The sequence below is a fragment of the Geotrypetes seraphini genome, chromosome 2 (genome assembly GCF_902459505.1).
Source record: "Geotrypetes seraphini chromosome 2, aGeoSer1.1, whole genome shotgun sequence".
Classification (NCBI taxonomy): domain Eukaryota; kingdom Metazoa; phylum Chordata; class Amphibia; order Gymnophiona; family Dermophiidae; genus Geotrypetes; species Geotrypetes seraphini.
Genome location: NC_047085.1, coordinates 56,382,405 through 56,403,636, shown reverse-complemented (window position 1 = coordinate 56,403,636; position 21,232 = coordinate 56,382,405). Strand labels below are relative to the sequence as shown.

At 47.1% G+C, this 21,232-nt stretch overlaps 1 protein-coding gene across 5 annotated transcripts in view; it reads right to left on the bottom strand.

Moving 5' to 3' along the window:
* The window catches only part of NUDCD1 (NudC domain containing 1), a 214,440-nt gene that overhangs the window by 78,233 nt on the left and 114,975 nt on the right, over positions 1-21,232 (bottom strand). For all 5 annotated transcript variants that reach the window (XM_033933051.1, XM_033933050.1, XM_033933048.1 and 2 more), the window contains 2 exons: positions 13,742-13,925; positions 9,225-9,410 (listed from right to left, as the gene is read on the bottom strand). In XM_033933051.1, coding sequence (XP_033788942.1) covers positions 9,225-9,410; positions 13,742-13,925 — 370 coding nt within the window. The remainder of the gene's footprint in view (positions 1-9,224; positions 9,411-13,741; positions 13,926-21,232) is intronic.

Below are 21,232 nucleotides of genomic sequence, written 5' to 3'. Positions count from 1 at the left end.
CAAATTTCTTTTGCAACACAGTAAATGACGGCAGATAAAGGACTTGCATGATGTAATGTAATGTAATTTATTTCTTATATACCGCTACATCCGCTAGGTTCTAAGCGGTTTACAGAAAATATACATTAAGATTAGAAATAAGAAAGGTACTTGAAAAATTCCCTTACTGTCCCGAAGGCTCACAATCTAACTAAAGTACCTGGAGGGTAATAGAGAAGTGAAAAGTAGAGTTAGAGGAAAAATAAAAATAAAATAAACATTTTAACAAGACAGCATTGATTTAAATACTTTGGAAGGTAGAAGAGAGGAGAGAAAGGAATAGAAGCAGAAGGGGGAGCCGTTGAACAGTAGAATTCTGGAGAAATTTAAATGATAGAAATAGAACAAAACAAAGACAAAAGGCAAAACAATAGATAAGATTAAAGATAAATCATAAGCTGGAAAGAAAAATAAAATAAAACTTTGTCTTCAATCCACGGTTTCAGCGTCAGTGATGAAGTGGAGCAAGTAAGTTTAGGAGGAGCGATTGACGTTTCCAGAAAGGGCTTCTTCAGGGAAGAGACTTGGCAGACAGTCCCAGGATGCCTATGTCTCCTCCCCTGCGATGTTCTCCCATCCATGCATTCCCTCCCAGACACACTGCCCGTGCCCCAGCCGCTCCAAGGAGGCTGCCCCAGATGAGGCCCACTGTGAATGCAGGATTCTCTCCTCTGCGGGAAAGCCACCCGGAGCTGACAGTCGATCTTCTTAGCGGATTGCATGGGGGGAAGAGTTCACACTCTTGATAGGATCTGGTCTGTGTGCTCTCGGTGGTTGTGGCTGGTCTCGTTGCTGCTTAGGTGTAAAAGCAGTTGATCTCCACTGCTGCTGATATTTAAAAGCAGGCAGATTGATCTCTCCAATGGACTGCAGGGGGAGGAGTTCACACTCCTGGCAGGATCGGGTCTGTGGGCTCTTGGTGGTTGCGGTAGGGTTAGGGTGGCCAAAGACATGCCATCTCTTTGCGGGCACCAGTCACCCATGCTTAAATGCTGGTTGTCAAGTCTCCACTATGTTAACCATATAGGCAGTCAAACATTATGGAAATGATAACTGGTTATAATCAACTATTGCTGACAGTATTCAACTTACCAGTCAAGATGACTTCCCCCCGCTACACAACATCCTCACTCGCAGCATGTGAAAATATCATAATCTACAACACTGGAATTGCTGAAGCTTCACCTTGCCATTTGCAAGACACAGACCATAGTCTGTCTGGCATTGGCCTTGGCTCTCCCAATAATGGAAATGTCCAATCTTCTTTCAGTCTGTTGCCATAAACTGTCCGGCATTAGCCTCAATTCCCACTACTCTTGCCCAAGATAACACCTCAACAGCCATGCTGTGTTTCCATCCTCTTTCTATTTAGGCATCCCTGTGTCTATCCCACGCATTTTTGATCACCGTGGGTTTTTTAAAAAAAACTTTTTATTTATAATCAATTAAACTATTACATTCAAAGAAAAAAAAATTATGAATGACAGGAAAAAGGGAACAAAATTAAAAAGAACAATCATGAATACAAAAGAAGCTTCAAATTTAGACCACAGTTATTGAGCCAAAATGCTAAGAAATAAAATAAATCAAGAAATTGCAAGTAATCTACTCCGATTACATAATGAGACAGACTAGAGGATTAACAATTGCAGCTGATCTAATAACCAGGACTATAGAGTCAGTATATAAAATCTTCAACTCTTATTTATTCAAAATACAGCTGTCTGATATTCAATTGAAAGAAGACAGACCATGTGACATCTTATTATCATAAACTACACTGGCTTCCAGTTGAGGCAAGAGTGATATTTAAATTTGGATGTATATGCTATAAGGTGTCGCATGGTCTAGCACAGACAGGGGCAAACTACAGCCTGCGGGCCATATCCGGCACGTTTAGATGTTTAAACTGGCCTGCCAACCGTCCGGCCCTTCTCCACGACTGGTGTGTGGAAGGAGCGCAAGCGTCGCCGCCGTCGTCCTCCATCCGCTTGTGGCAGGCGCGAGCTGCAGTGTTTTAGGGGAGCTGCTCCCTGCGCTCTTCTCCTGCAATCGGACCCGCTCAGGGGTTGGGGTGACTGTTGTGTGGAAGGAGGGCGAGTGTCACCGCCGACCTCCATTCGATGCGGTTTAGCGGGTGGCGCGGTTGTACATCGCAAATGGCCAAGAAGAGGCCTCTTACCTGAACAGACGAAGCGCTTGTGGCAGGCGCGAGCTGCAGTGCTTTAGAGGAGCTGCTCCCTGGTTCTTCTCCTGCGCAGTGGGGCCACTGTGCAAAGCACTAGCATTGCTAGTTCAGGCAAGTACTGAGAGGGGAGGGTTGGGGCTGGGAAGCTGCTGGACTAAGGAAAATAAAGGGAGAGCTGCTACTGGACCGGGATGGGAGGTGGGGCATGGAAGCTGTAAAGCTGCTGGATTAAGGAAAATAAAGGGAGAGTTGCTACTGCACCAGGAGGGGAGGGTTGGAGGCTGGGAAGCTGCTGGACTAAGGAAAATAAAGGGAGAGCTGCTACTGGATCTGGAGGGATGGAGAAGGAGAGATGCTGATGGGAGGGGAGGAGGGAAAGGGAAGGGAAGAGAGTTACTGTTGGATAGGGGGAACAGGGAAGTGAGAAGGGGTACTGATGGACAGGGGAGGAGGAAAAAAGGAAGGAAACAGCTGGCAGGGAGATTAGAGGATGGGAAGGGGCCAGGGTGGAATGGAAAGATCAGATGAGGGAAAGGGGAGAGACAAAGGAATGAAAAAGTAGAGAGAGATTGATGCTGGGAACGGGATCAGTAGAGAAATAAGGAGAGAAGGACAAAGATGCTAGATCTGTTGTGTAGAAAAGATAAAAATGAGAGCAGTGAAGCTGGAATGAATCATGAAAACAGGAGAGAGGAGGCGCAGGCTGGATGAAAATGGGAGAGGGGCATAGAAAGAAGGCAGATACCATATGGAAGGGGAGAGGGCAGACAGTGGATAGAAGAGACAGATGCTGGTTTGAAGAGACAGAGAGGGCAGACGCAGGAAGGAAGAGAATGAAAAGAAGATGAAAGCAGAAACCAGAGACAAAAGTCTGCCCTTTTGGGGGGGGGTGTTTCTTTCTGCCTTAGCCCTTTCTCTTACCATCATCATTCTGCGGCGCATCAGAACCCGGTTGCCTGGCGCTGCCACCCCCCTCCCCCCCCCCGGCCCCTCTGGCAAATTTAACAACCCATTGTGGCCCACAAGTCAAAAAGTTTGCCCACCCCTGTTCTAGCACCTAGTTATCTTGTGGATTATTTTATATTTGCGAACTTGAAACACTTACAGCGTACTCTTGCTTTATTTGTCTTTCCATCTGTTATAGATTGTTTATATAACAAATATTTTCAACGACAAATGTTGTTTCAGGCTGCTTCTTGGGAAAAGATTTTAGTCGTTTGATAAGCAGTTCTGCTTCTTATCAGGACTTTAGGAAATTGTTAAAAACCTATTTATTTGTAAAATCCCCATTATTAAAGTCATTTCAGGTACTGTCTTCTTTAGTTCTTACCCCACTCTTACATCCTACCAAAAACTTACATAATAATTCAAAAGCTACCAAATCTAGTGAGGATATGATTTTGAACATCCTGCTGCCCCCTGCTCACTGACATTTGCCTAAATAGAAAGACAGTAATAAAACATGACTGTTGAGGTATTATTTTGAACAAAAGAATTTGGGACTAAGGACAGTGTCAGATGAACTTCTATGGTTTATGTCTCACTAATGGCAAAAGACAGATGACGATAAGTCTGCATATTGTATATAACTTTATCATCATATACTACGAGTGAGGGTACTGCGCATTTCAAGGAGGAAGGGAAAACATTGCAACATTGAAATTAGAAAGTTAAATACTGTTAGCAATAGCTTTGATTACAAAATATTGCTCCAAAACTGCATTTATATTTAACTACCTATATGTGATTGGCAAGTTACCAACCAGTGTTTAAACACAAATTATTTGTTAGGCAGGATGAATGGACCATGTGGGTCTTTATGTGCTGTCATTTACTGTGTTACTGTGTAATGAAGATATGGGGTAGGTATCCATATATGTATGTGTTTGAGGACGGATGAATGCATAAGAGAGAAGGAGTACATTTTCCATTTCTCCCTCTCCCATAGTCTCTTCTTCCTTTGTTTTCTCTTCCCTTCCTCATCAACCCCCAGCAATGCAGCACAAACAGAAACAAATGACAGGGCCAAATGCACATGCAAAATGGGATGTAAGAGAAAAAGCAAGTAAGCACTGTACATGCTTGGGTCCCTTGGGGGGGGGGGGGGAAATTTTCAGCCATCACCACTGCTCCCGATCCTTGGGATGAAGGTCTTGCCCTCTCTCTCTCCTAGTTGCTCTGTTTCCTGATGCTCCTCCCCATATTTGGGTAGCAGGGCTAGCTCTCTTAATTTTCAAATGGTGAGGATTGCCCTCTCAAAAACTTGTTGCTCAGCTTTTTACCACTGGCTGAAATCTCTACCACTGGCTGAAATCTCTACTGGCTGAAATCTTCTTCTGGTGACACTGCTTGCTCTCTTCTGTGCTATTGCTCCTTCTATCAGCTGGCTCCCTTAAATTTTTAGGTAACAGGCCTAGCTTCCCCACCCCCTATCCCTTGCTCTGCCAACTACTCTTGCTTTTCTTGTATCAGTACAGACAAATGATCCCCTGGCAACAGGCTTCTAACATACTCCCCTTTTACAAAGCCGTAGAATGGATTTTAGCGCCGGCCGTGGCAACAGCTCAGATGCTCATAGGAATTCTATGAGTATTGGAGCTGTTACCACTGCAGCCGGCGCTAAAAACGCATACCTAGACTCATACTGGCTACCGATAAAAGCAAGATCCCAGTTCAAATTCTACTGTCTACTATATAAAGTAACCCATGGAACAGCACCCAGCTACCTAAACAACCGACTATACCGTAACCTCACACCCAGAATAAGGAGAACCCAGAGCCTATTCAACTACCCCCCTCTCAATGGTACCCGACGCAAGAAACCATACGACAGCCTTTTGGCGACACAGGCAGCGAAGATTGACATTACCATCTCCAATCTACTGATCAAAACAACAGACATTAAAGTATTCCGAAAAGAAATCAAAACTCTTCTTTTCAAAAAACACTTCCCATCATCTTAACCTCACTATAGCATTAGAAAATACTCTTATGAACACCACCACTACCACCCCAGCAACACCTTCAACAATGTATAACTCTCTACAGCATCACGATTGTACTATTACTCATCACAGTAACCTATTATATACTTTCTCTTTACTTTACAATTCTCCTGGAAATGATCAGACTAACAATTGTAACTTGCTACTTTGTACTGTAATGCTCCTGGAAATGTCCAGGTTTCTAATCTGTAATCCGCTTAGAACCGAAAGGCATGAGTTAACATGAAGTGTCATACTATTCAAATGCAAATATCATAAAACATGTAAATTGGACTTCAGCTGAATGCAAAAATAAAGATAAAACAGAACCAAACCATCTTGAGATGCCCCTCCTATGGTACTTCCAGACCAATCAGAGAACTTAGGCCCCTTCTCGGTGCCTCCGGGGAGGGGCTTGAGGCTCTGATTGGCCCAGGCTGTATAAGGCCTTTCCTACGAGGTTGGGGTTGTGTGGCAGCAGGACAGAATCAGAATCTCTCCTGCTACTGGGAGTGTGTGTGTGTGTGTGGGTGGGGGGGGGGGTTGTTGGTTGGCAGAAGGAGAGAATGAATCTCTCTCCCACTGTTGTGTTTTTGGGTTGTTTTTTTCTGCGCATATGCCCATCGCTATCACCAGCGATGGGCACATGCAAATCTAGCGAATCTTTGCTGCTGTCCCTCACCTCATTTGCATGAGCGATTTTTTGAGAATATCTCACTTTTTTCAATTCGCTATCAAAACGGTTGCATTAGCAGACCGTCGCTTTTTAACACGATTTTTTGAGAATCCTGGCCTAAGGCAAGGGAGAACAATGAAAAGAAGGAATGAAATGAGAAAAGATTATGTAATTATGTATCATGAAGGAAGGCACTTTGAGAAATAAACAATAAAAACAGAAGTACCAAGGAGAGCTCCCTAGATGTGACCTCTCTGCTCTGCAGCAAAATGAAGACTGCTGGTCCAATGTACTAATGTCAGGTAGGAAGCTGCCAAAGGTTTTTAAAGCTATAGAATGCTGGATACTGTCCATGCCAAGCTCCGTCGAATGACATCATTCATATTTGAGAAATGCTGTCAATTTGTCCTTGGTATAATAAGTGTTCAAAGAAGGCAAATTTAGATGCTTCACAAGTCTACAAAGCCTTAAGGGATCTGTATTCTTTTTAAAGACTTCAAAGAAATAATTCTTTGCCAGTGTAACAGTGGAATAGTTGGCTTAAACATGAAGTTTCCAAGTTTCCAAGTTTAATATAGTTTGATTACCGTATTTTCGCGGATATAACGCGCACCATTGTAAAACGCGCACAGGGGTATAGCGCGCAGAAATCACGATGATATGTACAAAAACTTTTCTATACCGCGCTCAGGCATATAACGCGCATGCTGCCCGACTCTCCTTTCGCCCGCCCTGACTTTCCGTGCGCTGTCCCGACTCTCCGTTCACCCCCCCTGACTTCCGTGCACTGTCCTCCCTTGAAGTCCTGTCCCCCCTTGAAGGTCTGTCCCCATCCTGAAAGCCTGATGCCCCCCCCCGACGTCCGATACATCCCCCCCCCCGGCAGGACCACTCGCACCCTCACCCCGAAGGACCGCCGACTCCCCAACAATATCGGGCCAGGAGGGAGCCCAAACCCTCCTGGCCACGGCGACCCCCTAACCCCACCCCGCACTACATTACGGGCAGGAGGGATCCCAGGCCCTCCTGCCCTCGACGCAAACCCCCTCCCCCCAACGACCGCCCCCCCCAAGAACCTCCGCCCGTCCCCCAGCCGACCCGCGACCCCCCTGGCCGACCCCCACGACACCCCCACCCGCCTTCCCCGTACCTTTGTGTAGTTGGGCCAGAAGGGAGCCCAAACCCTCCTGGCCACGGCGACCCCCTAACCCCACCCCGCACTACATTACGGGCAGGAGGGATCCCAGGCCCTCCTGCCCTCGACGCAAACCCCCCCCCCCCCCCAGCCGACCCGCGACCCCCCTGGCCGACCCCCACGACCCCCCCACCCCCCTTCCCCGTACCTTTGGAAGTTGGCCGGACAGACGGGAGCCAAACCCGCCTGTCCGGCAGGCAGCCAACGAAGGAATGAGGCCGGATTGGCCCATCCGTCCTAAAGCTCCGCCTACTGGTGGGGCCTAAGGCGCGTGGGCCAATCAGAATAGGCCCTGGAGCCTTAGGTCCCACCTGGGGGCGCGGCCTGAGACACATGGTCGGGTTGGCCCATGTGCCTCAGGCCGCGCCCCCAGGTGGGACCTAAGGCTCCAGGGCCTATTCTGATTGGCCCACGCGCCTTAGGCCCCACCAGTAGGCGGAGCTTTAGGACGGATGGGCCAATCCGGCCTCATTCCTTCGTTGGCTGCCTGCCGGACAGGCGGGTTTGGCTCCCGTCTGTCCGGCCAACTTCCAAAGGTACGGGGAAGGGGGTGGGGGGGTCGTGGGGGTCGGCCAGGGGGGTCGCGGGTCGGCTGGGGGGGAGGGGGGTTTGCGTCGAGGGCAGGAGGGCCTGGGATCCCTCCTGCCCGTAATGTAGTGCGGGGTGGGGTTAGGGGGTCGCCGTGGCCAGGGGGGTTTGGGCTCCCTTCTGGCCCAACTACACAAAGGTACGGGGAAGGCGGGTGGGGGTGTCGTGGGGGTCGGCCAGGGGGGTCGCGGGTCGGCTGGGGGACGGGCGGAGGTTCTTGGGGGGGGGCGGTCGTTGGAGGGAGGGGGGTTTGCGTCGAGGGCAGGAGGGCCTGGGATCCCTCCTGCCCGTAATGTAGTGCGGGGTGGGGTTAGGGGGTCGCCGTGGCCAGGAGGGTTTGGGCTCCCTCCTGGCCCGATATTGTTGGGGAGGCGGCGGTCCTTCGGGGTGGGGGTGCGAGTGGTCCTGCCGGGGGGGGGGGGATGTATCGGACGTCGGGGAGTCGGCCGGGCAAGAGGGCTTGGGCTCCCTCTTGCTCCGATCGTGGATGCGGGTGCGGGTGGGAGCGCGTGCGAGCGGTCGTTCGGGGTGGGGGTGCGAGCGGTCCTGCTGGGGGGGTGAATCGGGCGTCGGGCGGGGTGGGAACTATGTTTAAAAACTTTTGTATACCGCGCTCAGGCATATAACGCGCGAGGGGTATGCGCGGTACGTAAAATCACGTATAACGCGCGCGTTATATCCGCGAAAATACGGTAATCGCCTATTCAACATTCTAGGCAATGTACAAATTGTTAAAAATATCTAAAATATGGGTAACATAATACACAGACATACAGTTTATCATATTGAGTTAAAAAAGATATAGACATTCTTACACATAGATTAAATCATTTAAATTAAATAATTTGTAAATACAATATCAAAACAACAGGGAAATTATTTAAAGGTTACAATCAATATTAAATTTCATATAATAAGGTAAAAACATTAGGAGGGAAGACAAAAATGAAAAAAAGGAAATATAAGATAAAGAGAGATAAAAAAATTAATTATTCACTAAAAGCATCATTAAAAAGGAAACTTTTAAGTTTGGTCTTGAATTTGTCTAAATTCTTTTCCTGTCTTATATACAGTGGGAGATCATGAAGGCAGATAAAGCCCAAATGACTCATCCAGTCTGCCCATCCACAGCATCCACTATCTCCTCCTCTCCTTAAGAGATCCCACATGCTATCCCACCGTGAACTGGCCCCCTGTTTAAAAAGTCTGAGGACCCCTGCCCTAAACTATACTGTTCCCTCGGGTTTTTGCAACCTAAATACATGATCTTGCATTTCTTAGCATTAAATCTTAGCTGACAAATTTCAGACCTTAAAAGCTATTGGATATATAAAAGAGTGTGCTTGATGCTAACAGCATTTAAGGTGACAGAGTGGACTTTTCAAAAGGCAGGCTTTACTATCATACTGAAATTAAGTTTTCTGTTACTGCTAAAGGATGTCAAGCAGAATGCAAGGTAGAGAAAAATGGATGAACTTGGTTAGCAAGAAGACTGAAGGACTGTTATCTTAAATAATATCTTCATTACAATGCATATGATCAAGGCATGATTACCTTTTTTTCCGTCTGTCTCCATCTGCTCAACTTTGTTTTCCTCAAGCTGCTTTCCGTTATCAGCTATAAATCTGAAGGGCTTATAAGAGATTATCATCAAACCATCTCCACCTGATTCTATTGCCGCATAGTGTGGAACCGACTTCCCATGTAGCAATCTGTGCTTGGAGATTTCATGCTTTTCAACTAAAAAACAAAAGCAATTGATATTAAGCTCAACATTTACAAAATATATAATTTTGCTTCAGTTTCTTTGACATTAATACACACGTTGGTAAAAAGGTCACATGACCTGTAGTCATGCTAAGACAGCTGAACATTTTAATAAATTAAGCACCTGTGTTTCCCTACCTCCTTCCACCCCAAAACTAAAATAGATAAGTGAGCAATGGTAGATGATATGGCAAGACACTACTTCAGAAATGCTCCATCAAATTTAGCCCCTCAGTCTGAGCAAAGAGTGAAGCAAGGGGAATAGAAAGCGCTTACTTTTCACACAGTACAACCTCCCCAAGAACTGAGGCTGGCAGCTCAGGATGCTGCTTAGCCAATGACGCAAGGTATTTTTTAAATACCCCTCTGTATTCGCAGTGGTTAGGGACAGAGCCCGCCCGTGAGTATTAAAAAACCGCAAATAATATTCAGGCCAGTTCTGCCCCTAACCCCCACTTCCCACGGCTATTTTAAGTCCTGAAAGCCCCTCCCCCTTAAGCCTTACCTGGTGGTCTAGCGCAGTGTTCTTCAACCTTTTTACACCCATGGACTGGCAGAAATAAAAGAATTATTTTGTGGACCGGCAAACTACTAAGACCGAAATAAAAAACCACATTTCCGCCCCGTCTCCGCAAGCTCGGTCCCCACAAACCATCTGATCCCATCTGCACAAGCCTCAGTTATGATTTTATATTGAACGTATTTTATTAAAGTATAAAAAGAACCAATATTCTATACAATTGTCATTTTATAAATATAAATATTCAGAGCAAGGACCAACAAAACCCCTGTCTCCCCTCCCCTTCACATATATCCCCTCTACTATCAAGAAAACTGAACAAGCCAAATTATTACAGAATGCTACACAGAAATATCATGCTAACAGAATACTGTAGTCACACATGACAGGAATACTGTTAGGCTTTGCAGTCCCCAGTTATGTCTCTAGCAGGATATATATTTCAAATCTGATATATTGTAATGACAAAATAGAAATAAAATGAATTTTTTCTACCTTTTGTTGTCTCTGCTTTCATCTTCTTTCCACTCTTTTCCTTCCAGCGTCTGCCCGTTCCATCCACTGTCTGGCCTCTCCCCCTTCCATATGTATCTGACTTCTTTCTATGCCCCTCTCCTCTTTCCATCCAGCCTGTGCCTCCTCTCTCCTTTTTACATCATTCATTTCAGCTTCACTGCTTTCTTCATTTTTATCTCTCCTACACCAGATCTAGCATCTTTATCCCTCTCTCATTTCTCTGCTGACCCCCTTTCCAGCATCAATCTCTCTGTACTTTCTCATTCCTGTCTCTCCCCTTTCCCTCCTCTAATCTCCCTGCCAGCTGTTTCCTTCCTTTTTTCCTTCTCCCTTCTCTCCTCCCCCCTATCCAACAGTAGCTCTCTTCCCATCCCTTTCCCTCTTCCCCTCCCAGCAGCATCTCTCCTTCTACCTCCCTCCAGGTGCAGTAGCAGCTCTCCCTTTATCCAGCAGCTTCCCAGCCTCCAACAGTGGTTTTCACTCCTTCCAGCAGCTCTCAGTACTTGCCTGCAGCAGTGATTTCCTTAGGCAGCCTTGGGTCCGTTGCGCCTCTGAGGAAAGGGGAAGTTGCCGAAGTGAATCACTGCCCTGGTAAGTACAGAGCTGCTAGGAGAGGAGAAAGCCACTGTTGAAGGCTCCCCAGGATCTTACTCCTGCTGTGCCCTGCACATTCGAGACCCGCCTGCCTTGAGCTCCCGTAGTCTCTTGAGCCATTTCCTGTGAGCGATCTGCACGAAGCAGGAGCGTGGGAAGATCACTCTTGCCTGAAAACCCGCTAGACCACCAGGTAAGGCTTAAGGGGGGGGGAGCTTTCAGGGCTTAACATAGCCCGAAAAAATAAAAAGGAATTTTAGGTTTAAAATCGCAAATAAGTGAATCTGTAGATACGGAAACCGTGAATATGGAGGGGGAAGTGTATTTGGCTGGTTGATAAACAGAAGGAGCAAACTTTGAAGGGACCTTTGTCTCAACTATGACAGGAACAGGATAATAGGTTAAACAGTATTGAGTACTCTTAAGCCGCGGAAGGTCAGCTGTCTGCAATTTAATCAGTTGGAACTATAACTACTATTAAAGAATCTCTTCCTTTTTCCACCATCCGCAACTTCTTGGTCTGGTTACAGGCAATAGGATGCCCTGGGCTGCTCTTTCCGGCTCTCTCAAGTTATGTTTTAAGCTTTTTCTGCTGGCTCCTGCTGTTGAACAGTTTTAAGTTCCCTAATCCTCAAGTTCTTCACCCTAGCCAAGCTTTCCATACTCTCCAGTCCACTATGCAAAATCAAAGTTTGCATAATGGACTGGAGACTATGGAAAACTTGGCTGGGTTAATCCTCTAGTTTGTCCCATTAGTAACTGGAGTAGACTGTTTGTATTTTCTTGATTTATTTTATTTCTTAGCATTTTGGCTCAACTGTGGTCTAAATTTGAAGCTTCTTTTGTAGTCAAGATTGTTCTTTTGAATTTTGTTCCCTTTTTCCTATCATTCATAAGGTTTTTTTTCTTTGAATGTAATAGTTTAATTGATTATAAATAAAAAGTAAAAAAACAACAACAGTGATCAAAACTGCATGGGATAGACACAGGGATGCCTAAATAGAAAGAGGATGGAAACACAGCATGGCTGCTGAGGTGTTATCTTGGGTAAGAGTAGTGGGAACTGAGGCAAATGCCGGACAGACATCTATAGTTTATGTCCTACAAATGGCAAAAGACTGAAAGAAGTTTGAGAATTTCCATTATTGGGAGAGCCAAGGCCAATACCAGACAGACTATGTCTTGTAAATGGCAAAAGACAGGTGAAGCTTCAACAATTCCAGTGTTGTAGATCAGGTTATTTTCACATGCTGCAAGTGAGGATGCATAAAAGGCCTGCTGATGGAGGGGTCTCCACCCAAAACTGAACTCCCAGGGCGACCGTGTGGACTAGTCCCAGCAAGGGTATGAGCCGGATACAAAACAAAAGCAGCGTGAGAAGACAAAGGCGGCATAATCTTTGAATGGCATAATGCAATTGAGCTCTGCCATAGCCAGATGAGAGAGCTCCTGAAAAGGGAGCTCTGCCACTGGCGCAACTGGGCTAGTAAAAACCGACATGTCTGTCAGCTGCTTGCAACAAGCTGGGTCTGAAGAATACATTTTCCAGAGGAAAATGGTGAAAAGTCATACTGTGAGCATTGAAGGGTCCTGCAGAGTCACTTGCACCATGCCAAGAGTCCCCAGACTCGGAACGCATGTGCCCTGGGGGATCTGAAAAAGGTGAAGCCCAAAGATCCCATCCCCTCCCCTAGCATGCTGCGACACACGGTATATGGTCGCAGATCCGGTACCAATCCGGCATAACCAAGGTACACATTCGACAGATTAGGGGCTGGGGAGTCCATCCCAAATGATTTTTAATCAAATCTAGGGAGTTTGAGGCAGAAATAAAACTTTGAAAAAAAGATTGTTTAAAATCCAAGATGGCCGCCACCAACGAATTCATGCTAAAAACGGCAAAAATAAACATCACAAAGCAAAAAGTCAAAGCAGAAGTCAGAAAAGAATCAAATACACAACATTGAGTCAAATGTGAAAGAGAACATAATGCATGAAGAACTGCACAAGAAGAGTGACAGAAGTTGGTTAACTATGACCACCACATTATCTTATTGCTTGCTCCCCTGGGAAAAGGAAGTCACTAAGGAATCTCTGCATATCAACTCAAGCTGTGCCATGGCAGTGCCATAACTAAAACTGAATTAGAAGATCTTGCATTGCTGTCAAAGGAAATTGGCCCCCACAAAATATTTCCATTATAGGAGCCAACTAGCAAATTGTATGTCAAAGGTAAGAAACAACTTGTGAGAATCTATAGAATGCTCCATTAGAGCCACTAATTTATGCTCCATTAGAGCCATTAAAACCCCCGTAATCCTGCAAAAGGGAGAAATGACAGGATGGGTGGAGCCAGAAGGGTAGGTTCAGGAAAAGAACGAGCCAGGGATAGATTAAGGAGGCCCAGAGGGAAGCAGCGACACCCATTGCAGATGCATCTGTCCCCAAAGCTGAGAAACTGCATCCACTACATTCAAGTAGGCAGTTTAACTGGGAACTTTGAAAAGTTTGTGTTTTGACTTGGCTGGCTCCACAAAATAGGGGGAAATGTTAACAAAAGTAGATTAAGAAAATACTAAGGTGAGACATATTTCATTATTACATTAATTCTATATAATGCAACATATTTTTCAAGGTTGAAGGTATTTGTATCTATAGTCTAAAACCAGCTTACCATTATTCTGCATAGTTGTAATAGCAACCCATTCCAAAGAGACATGGAATCCACTCCCTCTTGCATCCAATTCATCTTTTTCAATTCTAAGCAAAATTATTTCTACAGCATGATCATCAGATTTTACAGCTGAAACACTGTGAACTATAATGAAAGGATCCCCAATCTCTTGATTAAACAGAATCTACAATAAAAAAGTAAATAACTAAATGAATTATACAAACTTTGAAAGAACAAAAATATAATTTAGGTTCTCTGTATAAAGCTCAAGCAATAACTGGAAATTAGGAGTCAAAAAACAAGTTGAAGGTGATATATTAAGATAGTCCAATAATAAGTTCTGTCTAGCTTTGGGAAATTACCATATTTTTTGCTCCATAAGACGCACCTGACCATAAGATGCACCCAAGATTTAGAGGAGGAAAACAAGAAAAAAAACCATTCTGAACCAAATTTCCCTCTGTCAGGCTCTGCACCCAACCCCACACTCCTTGCCAGGCTCTGTACCTGTCCCCCCTCTGGTGGTCTAGTGGCAGGCCGGGACAAGGCAGGCAGGCCTAGCAGCAGTCAGGCAGGCCTGGCGGCCTAGTGACAGGCAGGCAGGCAGGCCTAGCAGCCTAGTGACAGGCAGGCAGGCAGGCCTAGTGGCAGGGCAGGCAGGCAGGGCCCCCCCACTGGGAGACAGGCAGGGTCTCCCCTTACCTTAACTCCTCTGGCGGTCCAGCGCTGTAGGGCAGGAGCTTTCAGCCTCCTGCCCTTCTCTCCAGCTTTCTGCCCAGCGGCAGCGTGGCATGAAAGCAGGCGCGAGTTTTTCACTTCCTGCCTTGCCGCTCTGTAAATGGCAATCCAGCGCTGTAGGGCAGGAGCTTTCAGCCTCCTGCCCTTCTCTCCTGCTTTCTCCCCCTGAGTAGCACCAGCAGCGGCAAGCAGGCAGGTGTGAGTTTCTCGCTTCCTGCCTTGTCCCGTGCTGCTCTGTGAATGGCTGTCCCAGTTCCTAGAACTGGGGCAGCCATTCACAGAACGGTGCAGGATGAGGCAGGAAATGAAAAATTCGCACCTGCCTGCTTGCCACTCTGCCACTGCTGGTACTGCTCGGGGGGAGAAAGCAGGAGAGAAGGGCAGGAGGCTGAAAGCTCCTGCCCTACAGCGCTGGACCGCCATTCATGGAGCGGCAAGGCAGGAAGCGAAAAACTCGCACTTGCCTTCTTGCCGCTCTGACTCTGCCACTTGGGAGAAAGCACTGGACCGCAGGACTGCCGGAGAAATTAATGTGTAGGGGGGTTTTACAGCTGAAATTCGCTCCATAAAACGCACCCTTATTTCCACCCACTTTTTTGTGGGAAAAAAAAGTGTGTCTTATAGAGCGAAAAATACGGTATCCTCTCTTAACAAATCAATGAAAAATGAAGTTATACTAGAGAGAGGATAATGCTGGCCAGCTAGTGACACATACAAAGTTAGTTCAGTAAAAACAAAGTATCTGCCGCATGGTTTTAACCTACATTTTCATACAAACAAGAATAAAACGGTAAGTAATTGCTATTCTTTGCTCAGCACTAACTGGTAAATTGACCCAAACTTGAATATTAAAAATAGGACCATCCTGCTATTCATGTCCACTAAAAACATTAATTCCAGATTTTTCAAATGTACATCACACCATTTATGATTGATACTGTTAGTCCAAAGGTGAGCTGGTTGATATTCTGTATCTAGATTTTCAAATGGCATTTGACAAAGTACTGTACCTTATGAAAAACTCCTGAGGAAATTAGAAAGTCATAGGATAGGAGGTAATGTCCTATTTTGGATTAAGAAATGGTTAAAAGAGAGAAAACAGAATAGGGTTCAATGGTCAGTATCTTATACGGAAAAGGGTAGAAAGTGGGGTCCCCCTAAGAGTCTGTGCTGGGACTGTTCAATTTTGCTTTTTTTAACATATTTATTCATGATCTAGAGCAGGGGTAGGGAACTCCGGTCCTTGAGAGCCGTATTCCAGTCGGGTTTTCAGGATTTCCCCAATGAATATGCATTGAAAGCAGTGCATGCAAATAGATCTCATGCATATTCATTGGGGAAATCCTGAAAACCCGAATGGAATACGGCTCTTGAGGACCGGAGTTCCCTACCCTTGATCTAGAGATAGGGATAACTAGTGAAGCAATTAAATTTGTTGACAACACAAAATTGTTCAAAGTTGCTAAATTGCAAGAGGATTGTGAAAAATTGCAAAAGAACCTTGCGAAGACTGGTCATCAAAATGGCAGTTGACATTTAATGTGAGCAAGTGCAAAGTGATACATGTGGAAAAGAGGAACCCAAACTATAGCTACGTAATGCAGGGTTGACATATTAAGGGCTCCTTTTACAAAGGTGCACTAGCATTCCAAAATATCTTAAACAGTTTGCCAAATAGTCTCCTGAACTTGACTCCTTGTTTGCACTGCTTTGGCAACTGGGGAGATTATGCTACGATGTAAAGAATACTTATATTCTATTATAAAGTAGTGAACTGTTTTAAGATAGTTTGGAACACAGGGACTAGATCAGATAATTATTTTGCCAATAATTTGTTATAGTTTTATTTGAGACATTTTTCCTTGAGAGAAAGGTAAGATAGTTAAAAGTATTTAATTATTGGTTTACTTGAACATTTTGATTGGTTGCCCTCGTGGTTGTGTTTAAATACTTCACACATATTCAGTGCCACCACTTCTATGGCTCCGAATGTGTGCGAAGTATTTAAACACGAGCACAGGGATTTCATCATTGACTCAACAGAGTAGTATTATTCAGGGAACCGTCCCTGATTAATCAATTGGGGCAGTGGAACACCCTTTTGTTTGGAGGAGTCAAACAAACCAATTACCAGCCCTGCTCCCAAACTTTCAAGTTTTTGATGCTCTGCTGGTACAATATTGGTGGGGCCATGTTCCCTATGGCACCCCCCATTCAATGGCCTATGCAACCAGAAATGCTTTTCTAATAACAGTTATGGAACAGAAGGAATGATTAGGTACTTACCTTGATAATCCTCTTTCCTGTAGAACAGCAAACAATTCCTTACAGATTGGTTCTATACCCCAACTCGTGAGTTGGCTTGCAGAAGGTTTCAATCATTTTTCTCAGATTCACCTCCTTGTCTCCCTGGGCAGTGCCCTCTCTCTTCAGTCCATACCAAAGCAAGTGGCAACCCCTAAAGAAGAGAAATTATAACAAGGAGAAATTCGGGGAATTCCCCAGTAAAGTTAATTGTAATCTGCTCTGCATAAGAAAACAAAAAGACGGTAAACATTCAATAAGAACTGGCAACGTAAAGATGGAATCAACATCTCCATTTTCTATACCCGTGAGAAACCGGCATTAACAGTTGTATAGCTCTTCGCAAATTGTGTACTTTAATCAGAGTGGCTCCGATATTTTGCCACCCAAAAATTCTCTTCTCATCTTTTTGGCTGCCATGAGGCAAGCCATTGGAAATTCAAACCCAGGGTACTCCAATGCAGGCATTTTAGTTATCTGACAGGGCGGGGCTTAAGGAATTGTATGCTGTTCTACAGGAAAGAGGATTATCAAAGTAAGTACCTAGTCCTTCTTTCTTTCCTGTGCAAACAGCATATGATTCCTTATAGATGGGACGTACCAGAGAAGTTCCTTGAGTCTAGGCTGGGACAGATGAGCCTGTGACTACTGGCAGGGCGGTATACAAGAAAATAAATAATAATTATTATTATTAGCACTAAGGACTCAAAATCCTCGTCCATTTGTGCTGTCACGTCCACTTTGTAAAATTTCATAAAGGTATGGAGAGTGGATCAAGTGGTCACCCTACAAATTTCCTCATGTGGCATGGCCCTGACAAAGCCACACATCTGGAAGAGCGAGTCTGCAAGGCCACTGGCAGGTGCTTAACACAGCTCATATACGCTGCGGATCCATCGTGATATAGAAGCCTTAAAAGCTGGTCTTCCCTTATGATTAGAGCTGGATAAGATAAAGAGGTGATCTGAAAAACGAAAGTCATTTATTACCTCCAGGTAGCAGAGAAGCACTCTCTGAACATCCAGTAACTGCAAAACCTTGTCCTGCTTCTTCTTACCTGTGGACTGAAATGTAGGAAGCTGAACTTCCTGATTGACGTGAAATGCCAAAACTACCTTTGGCATAAAAAAAAGCATGGTGTGCTTTTCTGTGATTCTGAGAAAAGACTCTCTACATGATAAGAGCCTGTAGCTCCAACACACTCCTCAATGAAGTGATTGCTACTAAGAAGGCTGACTTCATGGAAAGATCCATGACAGATGTTTCTGCTAAAGGCTCATGTGGTGCTTAGAGAGAGCTTGTAAGACAGTGTTAAGATGCCACACAGGAAACGGCTGCCAAACCAGAGGATGGAGCCTCAACGCTCCCTTCAAGAATCTGGAGACATCCAGATGAGAAGCTACAGATGCTTTGCCTGCTCTAGCCCTGAAGCAGGAAAGGCTGGCCAGCTGAACCTTGAGTAATCCAACTGCCAAGCCTTTCTCTGGGCTTTCCTGCAGGAAGGACAGTACTTCAGAAATAGAAGCCCAGCCTGGGTCTGTCTCTCCTTATATCACTGCTGGAACAGTTTCCATGCTTCAGCATAAGCCGCCACTGATGATGGCTTCTTAAATCTTAAGAGTCATGATAACCCTATCCGAATATCCTCTGCGCAATAAGGCAGTGCTCTCAAACATGCCATAAGTCCAAAGCTTTCCAGATTGTCTAAAGTGATGGGCCGTCTGAGACAGAAGGCCCTGATGCAGCAGCAGTCTGAGACTGCTGTCCTGTTAAAACTGAACTGGAACCATGTACCATGGACGCAACCAACCCAGAACCAGGAGGATCACTAATCCCCAATGGGCCATTAACTTGTGAATAACAGCCTATCATTGGCCATGGAAGGAACACATACAAGAGCTCTTTTGTTGGTCAAGGCTGCACTAAAGCATCCCGATGCTTACCAGCTCAAAGCTTTGACTGAAGAAGCAAGGGGCTTTCCAGTTGGCCACTGATACCATGAGATTGACTGGCGGCTGCCCCCCAGCGATTCACAATTCCGAGACGGCCATTCTCCTGGATCCAGGAACTGTCTGCTGAGATAGTCGGCTTGGACACTGTCCACGCCTGCTCCATGAGCCTTTGCTATGGTCTGTAAGTGGATTCCACCCAGAAGAACAACAATTGGGAATCTAGCTGCAGTGGAGCACTTTTAGTTCCCCCTTGCCTGTTGATGTATGACATGGCTGTAGCAATGTCTGAGAAAACTCCGACTGCTTTGCCCACCAGCTGTGTCTGAAAGAATCATAGGGCCAACCGAATGGCTCTCAACGCCAATCTGTTGAGGTTCTCAACTCACTTGTAGAAGTTAAGACTGAAGGGAGAGGGCACTGCCTAAGGACACAAGGAGGTGGAGCTGATAAAAATGATTGACTTCTTCTGAATTCCAAGTTGGGGTATAGAACCCATCAGTAAGGAATTGTATGTTGTTTGCACAGGAAGTATTACTATTGTTACTATTTGGGTTTCTGCCAGGTGTTTGTGACTTGAATTGGCCACTGTTGGAAACAGGATACTGAGCTACATGGACCACTGGTCTGACACAGTATAGCTATTCTTATTTTTTATGTAGCATTCTTCATTTCACTTCACAATTCAGCAGCTTAAGCTAGGACGACTCTTTCACTGAATATAGTTACTATCTCTATAGCTCAGTATACCCTGGCACTATATGAATAGTGCAGGGCAGTCAGTGACAATTTTATGCAGCAGCACCTATATACCGTATTTTCACGCATATAATGCGCGCGTTATACGCGTTTTTACCTACCGCGCATACCCCTCGCGCGTTATATGCGTGAGCGCGGTATACGAAAGTTTTCAAACATAGTTCCCACCCCGCCCGACGCCCGATTCAGCCCCCCAGCAGGACCACTCGCACCCCCACCCCGAACGACCACTCGCACGCGCTCCCACCCGCACCCGCATCCACGATCGGAGCAAGAGGGAGCCCAAGCCCTCTTGCCCGGCCGACTCCCCGACGTCCGATACATCCCCCCCCCCCCGGCAGGACCACTCGCACCCCCACCCCGAAGGACCGCCGACTTCCCGACAATATCGGGCCAGAAGGGAGCCCAAACCCTCCTGGCCACGGCGACCCCCTAACCCCACCCCGCACTACATTACGGGCAGGAGGGATCCCAGGCCCTCCTGCCCTCGACGCAAACCCCCCTCCCCCCCAACGACCGTCCCCCCCCCAAGAACCTCCGACCGCCCCCCCAGCCGACCCGCGACCCCCCTGGCCGACCCCCACGACCCCCCCACCCCCCTTCCCCGTACCTTTGGAAGTTGGCCGGACAGACGGGAGCCAAACCCGCCTGTCCGGCAGGCAGCCAACGAAGGAATGAGGCCGGATTGGCCCATCCGTCCTAAAGCTCCGCCTACTGGTGGGGCCTAAGGCGCGTGGGCCAATCAGAATAGGCCCTGGAGCCTTAGGTCCCACCTGGGGGCGCGGCCTGAGGCACATGGGCCCAACCCGACCATGTGCCTCAGGCCGCGCCCCCAGGTGGGACCTAAGGCTCCAGGGCCTATTCTGATTGGCCCACGCGCCTTAGGCCCCACCAGTAGGCGGAGCTTTAGGACGGATGGGCCAATCCGGCCTCATTCCTTCGTTGGCTGCCTGCCGGACAGGCGGGTTTGGCTCCCGTCTGTCCGGCCAACTACCAAAGGTACGGGGAAGGGGGGTGGGGGGGTCGTGGGGGTCGCCAGGGGGGTCGCGGGTCGGCTGGGGGAGCGGTCGGAGGTTCTTGGGGGGGGCGGTCGTTGGGGGGGAGGGGGGTTTGCGTCGAGGGCAGGAGGGCCTGGGATCCCTCCTGCCCGTAATGTAGTGCGGGGTGGGGTTAGGGGGTCGCCGTGGCCAGGAGGATTTGGGCTCCCTCCTGGCCCGATATTGGACGTCGGGGCGGGGGGCATCAGGCTTTCAGGATGGGGACAGACCTTCAAGGGGGGACAGTGCACGGAAGTCAGGGGGGGGTGAACGGAGAGTCGGGACAGCGCACGGAGAGGCGGGGCAGTGCACGGAAGTCAGGGGGGGTGAACGGAGAGTCGGGACAGCGCACGGAAATTCAGGGCAGTGCACGGAAGTCAGGGGGGGTGAACGGAGAGTCGGGACAGCGCACGGAAAGTCGGGGCAGTGCACGGAAGTCAGGGGGGGTGAACGGAGAGTCGGGACAGCGCACGGAGAGGCGGGGCAGTGCACGGAAGTCAGGGGGGGTGAACGGAGAGTCGGGACAGCGCACGGAGAGGCGGGGCAGTGCACGGAAGTCAGGGGGGGGTGAACGGAGAGTCGGGACAGCGCACGGAAAGTCGGGGCAGTGCACGGAAGTCAGGGGGGGTGAACGGAGAGTCGGGACAGCGCACGGAGAGGCGGGGCAGTGCACGGAAGTCAGGGGGGTGAACGGAGAGTCGGGC